This window comes from Eutrigla gurnardus, assembly GCF_963514095.1.
Source record: "Eutrigla gurnardus genome assembly, chromosome: 21".
NCBI classification, from domain to species: domain Eukaryota; kingdom Metazoa; phylum Chordata; class Actinopteri; order Perciformes; family Triglidae; genus Eutrigla; species Eutrigla gurnardus.
Window position 1 is genome coordinate 17,901,715 of NC_139932.1, and position 9,810 is coordinate 17,911,524.

Below are 9,810 nucleotides of genomic sequence, written 5' to 3' on the forward strand. Positions count from 1 at the left end.
GACACTAAAACGCAGCGTTCAAAGACACAGGGTAACCAGGATTTCAGGACCTTTAGTAGTAGAGGGGGGGGGGGGGGTGAATACTTCCCAGAAACAGAGGCCACTCCACTTCAAGGGTCCACTTCAAGGGTCCACTCAGGAAAGGTCAAACTTTCAGGGTCGCGGCTCGTCTACCGGATGTCTTCAACTTTTATTGATCCCATTTAGCAGAACACGATGACTTCGGATGATTACTTTACATGTTTCGGTTAATTCATCGTTTTTAGGCCTGAAAATATCTGGAGAGGCCAAAGGGAGGTCAGAGGTCAGAGGGATTAAGGGTTTCTTTGGACCAAACCGGACTTTGGTGTTTGTTTGAACGGTGGAAAGACTCACTGAGACGGGTTTGGTGAGTGTTTAACTGCGTGGGAAAATTACCATTTTTGTCAATGGAGTCTGGTGTATTTGGCGAACTTACTTACGCTATGTTAAAGTGGACTCGTTTTTTTTTTTACACGGGACTTGAACAGCGGACTCCTGGGTCAAAGTCCTGCGTTTGTTTGATCCATCCACCCCCTACTAAATAGAGTTTATTTTATTCTTCTTCTGCACGAGTCAACCGTTGGCATGGCTAAAATATGAAGTATAATAATAATAATAATAATAATAATAATAATAATAATAATAATAATAATAATAATAATAATAATAATAAGTAAACGACTGCCTGCTTCACACACACAAGGGTTTTTTCCTCAAACAACAACTGCTGAGCATCGACAGTGATGACGGAGTGTTTGGGTGTGTGTGTGACAGGTGGAGTGTTCCTGTCTTTTGATGGTGTTGGTAATTGATGATGATAACAGCCAGGTAGAAGCAGCTCCCTATACTTAAGGGTTCCCACAAGTCACCTAAACGCTCCACCGTACCTCCAATTTCCTGCTTTTGGTTTGTTTAAAGTGAGAATTCCTCCGGCTGTGTGTGTTTGTGTATGTGTGTGTGTATGTGTGTGTGTGTGTGTGTGTGTGTGTGTGTGTGTGTGTCTGCTTCCTTTCCTCACACAACTCCAAATAAACGCATGCAGCTTCTATTGGTCCACTCCACTATGTTTGTCTCTCTCTGTTTATTTTTCTCTTTCTCTGCCCCCAACATTCACAACCCCCCCGCCCCATCCCCAATTCTCCCACAATCCATTGCTCCTTTTTCTTTGCTTTCCTCTCTCACTCTCTCTCTCTCTCTCTCTCTCTCGCTCTCATCCTTCGGAGGCTGCGTTTCAAAGACCGAACGCGTCTCGTTTCAAATAATGCAGCCGAGAAACTTATTTTCCCAGATCAGAGGATCCAACTACGTATCCCAAGATTCAATGCGTGCCAGCAATGAGGAGACATGATTCTTGACAAATACTGCATATTAATGCATGCTTTGCTTTATAGACGTGGCGCAGGGAATGATCTTATCTTATCTTATTATATAGTTTGTAGACGATACCTTGTTTTATATGATACTTTTATAAATTGATTATCAGTCAAAAGTAAAGAAAAATGTCCAGATGAGTAACGTAATGAAAATAATTGTGATCAGACTCAAACATGAGGGCATCTAAAAAAAAGAAAAAACCTTCAAAATAAAACAAATGGATATTTTCCACAGTATTACGATCCTTTCTGAATAGTGTTTATTTTTCTTGCCCGCAGCCGGCACACTATTAAGATTCGCTCAGTCATCATGTTCTCCACAGCTCACAGAGACTCCTGCGACCAAACATCCTCTCGGAGCGCCAGGCATGGCGTCCGCATGAGATGGTGTTTAAAATTCCCAGCCTCTGCCAACTCCCACTTTGCCAGGAACTTTGGTGCCGAGCTCAGGGAAGAATTTACAAGCGTATTGTTTTTCACTGGGGTTTTTTTTTTTTTGGCGGGAGCTGCGTTTGTCCAGAAAGGCATAATTTATAAATCAAGACATGGAGTTCGATATCTAATACTGCAACTAATCTACCTCTTGCACTGCCGCCGCTGCAAATCACACGGCGGGAGTTTTCCTTTCAATTATCGGTGGCACGAACTCTGCAGGCATTTTCTGTGCTTTTTCAAGGGGCAACAGGTAACCCAAAACGTCTTCTCGGCTCTACAGGCAGGTCAGGGTCTGGGCCATGCCTGACCCATGTGGTCTTTCCACATCATGACGGATCGGGAACGTTTGCTACGAGAGCAACTCGAGGTTCGGGACTCTTCCAGGTTCCCGCCTGGATGTGGTTCGGTCGGAGCCGAGAAGCACCACGGAGTGGAAACACACCATAATGGAACAAGCAATTGTTGCAAAGGCTTTATTGGCCTGCAGGCGAGCCGACACTCACCATGCATAAAGTAACACTGACGGTCTCTCCCTTCTCACTCCTGGATTTACCGGACTATAAGCTGAGAAGCTGGTTGTGGTCCAGAAATCCCTCTTATGATGGTGAAAATGACATGTAACAAATGTCGTTACAAATACACAGGTTGTTTGAGATGAACGTGATGAGGTCATCAGCATACGCGGAAAGACTCGGGGTTGTGAGGAAGAGCCGAGTCATTGAAAGATGGGACGGCAGCTCTCTGAACAAACCCACGACTTTCACCCAGGAGACCCCTGTCCAAGCAGGATAAACGTTGACGTTTATCACTCGCTAGTCACATGACTCATAGGTCAGTCAAGTTAACATCAAACGCACTCTAACCTAACTGCCCGTGAAGACGGAAGTTTATTACATAAGAGACTTCAGACTTGACTTGCATTCTAGTTCAAAGATTTGATATTTGATTTGGACTTCAGCGTTAAGACTTGAAACATGACTTGGATTCCAGCTCCAAAACTTGAGACTTGTTTTGGACTGCAAAAAAATTATTTCAGCATAATAATTACTGTAGTGTACGTGCGCCACATAGACTGTGTGATTTTAATATTCTCTGCGTCGTCCTAATCCTAATCCGGTTGGAGGCAGAAGATGAAATACAGAGAAAAGAGACGAAGATGAAGAAGGGAGAGAAAAACGGGTCGGAGAAAATGGAAAAAACATGTGCTGGAGATTCCTGTGGGACGCCGGGATGCTGTTGCTATTCCTGTGCAGGAGACAAGTGTCTGATTGAGGATCCCTGGACGGGGTGGGGGATTGGTGGGGGATTGGTGGGGGGTTGGCGGTGGCGTGGCGGCACTTTAAGGCTCAGAACAGCCTGCCAGAGCGGAGCAGCGGGAATCGACCACAAGCATCTTCACTGCTTGTTTACCGTGAACATCCCTCTGACAGCAGCGGCGACTCCACATGTCCACACAGTAGCTGCTTTGATCTACCAAATATATACATTCTTCACATTTCACCGGATTTGCATAAATATGTGGTTTAATAATTTGCAATGAATTTGCATTATGAATTCATGGTCATTCCGTGGCACGACTCTGCTTCTCCGCCGTACAACGGGACCTGATCTCGCCCCAGAAACCCGTCACAAGTAGTTTTGAAAGACGCAAGACATATTCACATGCTGGTTTGTGGGGTTTCCAGTGAGCAAACACGATGCGTCTATTTCTGCATCTCTTTCACCACCTTTCTCTGAATGTCTCCACAGAGAATCCTTCCAACATCCCGCCGCCGGCTCCCAAACATGCCTTTGCGCTGGCGAGGAGCAGAAAACAGGCAGGGGGATAAAGCAGAGGTCACTTCCTGTATTTGATCTCCCTTCTCAGCCCTCGCCACATTCCTCCAGAGCCTCCTTCTGTTTGTGCCATTGCAAAGATGACGGATGACCGTCCTCCTCATCCGTCTTTGAACCTCCGTCGCCACACTGTCCCCATTCACGGCCGCATGCATGTGAGCATTGTGCTGAGAGAATGTGTGTGCGAGTGTAAAAGGGAAGGAGGAGGCGACCCGTCTTCACCTCGGGGATCGCCGCTTCCTTCAGTGCACCGCCGCCGCCGATTCAACCCATAAATACAACGTTAACGGCTCGGCGATGCCAGGGTGGTGGGGTCAAAAACGTTTTGAAGAAATCAAATGGCACCGTGGGTGTGGAGGCCGACCGACCGAGCCAGAGGCATGATGTCAGTGCCCTCAAATCCCACGTCTGCCTGGGATCCAGGAAGACTGTCACAGGGTCACGCACAAGGGAGGGCAACAAAGAGCCGGGATGTAAATCAGGGGAGATCCACTTCAAGTAGCGTCAAGTTCAAAAGGATCCACACAGAATGGACCAAACCACTTACAGTCCCAGATATGTCTTAAAAATAAAGACCGAGGGGAAATGTAGTGTGTGTGAACCTCTACAATGCTGCATTTGGGCCGTTGTGTTCATACAAAACTTGATGGTCATGAATTACTAATTCGTCATTGATGATAACAGGGGATCACCATGGAATTTCAATCTGGGTGGGACATCACGGTACCAGTTTTCAGGGCACCCTAAACCATAAATGTCAATGTATGATGTCCAGGAAAAGTCAGAGGGCCGACACATTCGTTAGGATTCACCCATCCGTGGATTTCTGCACCTAATAACAAATGTCAGGCCTCTCAATACCATGGAATGAAAACTAGAGCTGTGTGTGACAAACACCGAGAAGGCAGCACCCATGTGTCGATTCTATCCAATGACTCAGCAAAAATTCATCAACCTATAAGACTTTAGACAACTTCATCTCTGAGCATCGACCGGCTTCACGTAGAACCTGAACTAGACCTCCACGTGATCCTCTTTGCGAGAACGTTCCAGGTCTTACCGTCGGAGCGGTGGATGCAGGTATGCTGGTTGTCACTGAGGAAGAAGCCGTCCGTGCACTGACACTCGTAGCTCCCCATGGTGTTGACGCACACCTGCTGGCATCCTCCGTTGTTGTCCATGCACTCGTCCACGTCTGTTGGGATGGAGAGAGAGAGAACGTCAACAATGGCAGCCAATCAAGCTTCATAAACAAACGTGTCACTATCTTCTTCCTTGCAGGATTATCCCTCCTTTTTCGCTTTGACAAATACTGCATATTAATGCATGTTAAAATGTCTATATACCTTCAGACCCGCTTATAGATTCAATACAGCCGTTGCTTTATAGACGTGGTGCAGGGAAGGATCTTATCTTATTATATAGTTTGTAGACGATACCTTGTTTTATATGATACTTTTATAAATGGATTATCAGTCAAAAGTAAGAAAAATGTCCAGATGAGTAACGTAATGAAAATGATTGTGATATGACTCAAACATGAGGGCATCTAACAAAAAGAAAAAAAACCTTCAAAATAAAACAAATGGATATTTTCCACAGTATTACGATCCTTTCTGAATAGTGTTTATCGATCTCTCAGCTTCCACGACACCGGGATGCTTGCGTAAAAGGAGACACCGTTGCGGCGTTATGCTGTGAGTGATGACGCCAGAATACCACACACACAGAGGGCAAACAGGGTGTCCTAACGGGGCGTCTCCGTGGGGGGCTGGATCAAACTCCTGAGCATCTACTGTGTGTGTGTGTGTGTGTGTGTGTGTGTGTGTATACTGGTTCACGGGTGTGTTTACTGGTCCCCGCTGAGCCGCTGAAAGGCCAGTAAATTTCCAATGGGGCATTTTGATGGGGCTGAAGTGAACTGCAAACATGTAACACCCTCAACTGACTTTAACAGGGATCAAGCAGGGCTGCACGTGTGTGTGTGTGTGTGTGTGTGTGTGTGTGTGTGTGTGTGTGTGTGTGTGTGTGTGTGTGTGTGTGTGTCTGTGTGTGTGCTTGGCCCGGATGACTTTCCATTGTGTTTAGGCTTCAGAGGTTGACCAAGCAGACAGGTTACACAAACACAGACATTCTGCAGAGAAGGAAGAAAGAAAAGACACAAAAAAGTGTTGACCGAGTTCTACCTGAACCGACACACACTTTCATCTAACCAGAGCGCCTGAAGGCAACACAAGGTTACACTTCAAGTACTTATCCGATCACGTCGAAGTCTGTACGCTTCGAGATTGGACTCCAATCTGGATCCGACCAGTCTACCGAGTCGCTGTACTTAACTCGCTCTTCTTTGTTTTTTCCATGAGCAGAAGTTGTGGGCATGTCGTACTTTTCTTTTAGTACCATTAACGTCTTTCTACCTTCCTCTGTTAAAGGTGGCCTGAAGTGATCGCTACGTGGATTTAAGGTGGAAGGAGCCTGACTTCCTTAGATGCTGCTGTAGTTACTGGATACAGCTGTCAGACTGCTGACTCTACACTTACACAACTCTTACACTTGGCTCGTGCTCTGAATGGGCTGCGACGTCCGGCATGCTGTCAGGGGGGTTCGGGGTTTGCAGAATTGTCGCCTTGGGAATTTTTTAGTTGTTGCTCTATTTAAATCTACAAGCGTGAAGCAAATTCATTAAAAAAACAGGTTCAAGCTTTGCTTTTATTCGACCCATCCTGATGGAGGCGCGCCAATGGGTTTCGGTTCCAAAAATTCCAGTTTTCCCAGAACATTTCATTTTGATTTAAGGATTATGGTCAGGATTAGATGGTCCCACCTGACCAACTCACATCCAAGATTCCAACCCAAAAAACCTGGTTAATATCAATGATTAAGTTAACAATAAATCAGAGCACTTTCCCACCTCGCAGACACATTCGGGACCAGACCTCGGTAACTCTAGAGCTGCCCCACAAATCCATTCACCCCCCCCATCACCTCGGCCGTCATGTCCCCTGAATGCAGCCTGGACGGGTCCGTGAATGGGAGTTCATTCTGTCCCGGACTCGTACGACCCAGGAACCTCCAGTTCACATCACGGCGTGTTCATGTCCTCGTTGAACTCCTGGGCTTTTGTTTTTCTTCTTCACGTCCTAACGCCGTTTTTTGGGCGAATCTCACGGTTTGAGAGACGTCATTAATACGACCGATCCGCTTCATTTGCAGGCGGAGAGAGAGAAAGAGAGCGTAGAAACACAGCCATTGATCCCTGCCAACATTTTTTTTCTTTTGCATAAACACTTGGGCCACTTTTTGCAAGTTTCACCCGGAGCCCCTTTTGTTTTTGTTTGATTGTGCTTGTGTAAACTTGCGTAAAAATTTGTTTAGACACAACAAGGATGTGCTTGACACATCGGGGGAGGGGGGGTGGAGGGGGGGAGGGGGGGAGGTTAGATGGGGGGTGAGGAGACATGGGGAAGGATCGGGGTGATGATGAGGAGGATTCCAGGGGAAGCAAAAGACTTAAATAAGTAATTTGTAGAACACCGCCAGTACAACCATTAAACTAGGACGCCGTGTTCGGGCCGCTGTGGGAAGAAAAAAGAATACGGGGGGTCTGGCTCTTTAATCAGAGCACAATTACACAATCTTACATAAATGAGTGCCCTTAACTTGTTGACCCACGATGGAGTGACTTCCTGCACCGCTCACGCATTTCAGCCTTTCGGTCGACACTAAAGGTCCACGAGGTTTCTCAATATCATCCGTTCAAACGAAGCCACACAGACTTTATTGTTTTTTCCTCCAGAGCGTGCGAGAAAACTAAGAAATAAATTGAGTGTGAACTTTGATGGAGAAACAAACAAGTTGGGTAAAAAAACAACAACCACCACATGTTGTCCTCAGATGTTTCCAGAGTTTCAGCTTCGATGTTCAGCCCAACGACTGCACCGACCCCGATGTTCGTATTGTGATGGTTGTGATGTTGTGGAGGAGGGAGCGTGCCCTCATCCGTCCCGTAAATCTCCTGCTGAATGAGACACTCGAGAGCGAGACGTTCTAACAACCTCGGAGGTCGGCCCTGTTGATACGGTTAGCATGCGTCGGCGCGGCGATGACAGTAAACATGAAGCGTCAGGCGATGAGTCAACGCGCAGGAATCTGCAGCGTTACGCCGTCTCGGCTAAATTTAGACGCGACAACACCTGAAACTCGAGCTAAGTCTGCGGACGCACTCGCTCATACATTTGGTCTTGATTTCTCAGCAGAGATAGGAAGGAAGACAGAGGGCCCACTCCTCAGCTAAAAAACAACATGGTTCATTATTATTTTGTTCTTTTAGACCCGACATTTAGTGGCTTGATTGCTGTTGTTTGTTTTTGCAGCGTTGGTTCTGCTTTCATGCATTTTTACTTTAATTTGCTTGAGTGTTTCCATTTTCTGATACACTTTTTAACTGCGCCGCCAATAATTAATACTCAATAACATTTAATTGTAAAGAAGGCGTAGGTTCGCTGATTAAAATGACATAAGAATACTAGCTGGTGCAGGTTAAACCGTATATTACAGGACTTTTACTATTGCCACATTTACTTAAGTTAAGGATGTAGATACTTACTAATACCTTTTTTTTGCAAAGGTCAAAAAGGATGGGAGAGGAGGAGATGGAGGAGGAAGAGGAGGAGAGGGGAGAGGAGGACAGCAGACAGCGATTAAGGTAATTAGATGGAAGTTAGTACGAGGTCAGCAGACAGACAGGACGGAGGAGGAGGAGGAGAGAAAAGGCAAATACAGAGACGGAGATGGAAAAGGAGGTGGAGCGTGACGGAGACGGTAAACGCAAAGAGAAAATAGGCCATTTAGAGAGAGAGGGAGATAGTGGGGGGGAGAGAGAGAGGGAGAGGTGGATGGGTCGCGTCTCCCCCATTAGGATGTTTTAACACAGACGTCCCAAATAGAGCAGAACCTCCTCACCTGAGGGGGGAGGAGGGGGAGATGGGAGGAGAGGAGGAGAGGAAAGGAACCAAGAATGGAAAGGAAGTGAGAATGAAGGGAAGGGCACAAGGATGGATGGAGGGGAAGAAGAAATGAAGAATAAACTCTTTGTGGGAGCAAGAAAAAAGTTGAAGAAGGAAAAGAGGAGAGGAAACGTAAATCAATGGAGGAAAGGAGGGAAGGAAAGGAGTGGTGAGGAGGGAAGGAGAGATAAAGAGGAAGAGAAAGAAACCCGGATCGTGATCTCTCACAGATCTCGTGTCTGATTTCACGCTTTACTGCCTCGTTTGAACCCGTTAACCTGCTTTTAATTAGCGCCGCTTCGTTAAAGGATGCATCCGGCGAACATCCAATAAAGCGAGTCTTCGGGGGGGGGGGGGGATCAGACGGGGGCTCTGCTTCCTCCCGCCGGGCCGTAAAGAGCCGGTTTGGCATCAGCTTCCAAGCATGTCGGCGGCCTGAAACACGTGTGGCGGTGATCCACCAAAACCACAACACACGCCGCCGCCGCGGCTAACCCGGCGAGCTAACGGCAGGAAACAAACAACACGATGGCAGAGACACGGAAACCATGCAAATGTGTTTTAACGAGCAGGCGTTTGGTTTTCCTTCCATCAAGTCGCTCAGCAGGATCGTTAAACAGCAGCTTCATCACGCTAGCTGGCTAGCCGGTTAGCAGCTAAACGCTAATACAGAAGTCATATGTACAATTGTTCTTTTAGAAATCAGTTTCAATGCTGGTTTTTATGACAAACTCTGTTTATTCTGCTCACAAAAATAAAGTAAGTAGGTTATTTGTGCTAATTGAACCAAGAAGTAGTGAATATTTAAATGATGATAAATAGCTGATCTATTCAGTTTAATTCTATGTTTATGCAACATTATGTAGACTTCAAGTCCTGTTTAAGTTTTGACCAAAATTTGAAAAAAGTTACACTTAATATTAAAAATGTTTGTACGATTTATTATCTTCATACAAGATTTAAAGAAATTCAGTAAATTTATTTATATCGTTACATTTACTCAATTCAATCTGGGAGCAAAAACTTCACCAGTTGCTTAATATGTAAGAATATTTGCTGTGTTGCGTTTTCCTCTGGTTTATGACTGATGACAGTTTAACTTCTGTGAAACATTACGTTCATCGTTTTCAAAGCTCCCG

The 9,810-nt window shown here is 45.9% G+C and overlaps 1 protein-coding gene across 1 annotated transcript in view; it reads right to left on the reverse strand.

The window, feature by feature from the left end:
• scube1 (signal peptide, CUB domain, EGF-like 1) overlaps positions 1 to 9,810 on the reverse strand; it is a 56,349-nt gene that overhangs the window by 36,869 nt on the left and 9,670 nt on the right. The window contains exon 3 of the mRNA XM_084038861.1: positions 4,726 to 4,860. Coding sequence (XP_083894987.1) covers positions 4,726 to 4,860 — 135 coding nt within the window. The remainder of the gene's footprint in view (positions 1 to 4,725; positions 4,861 to 9,810) is intronic.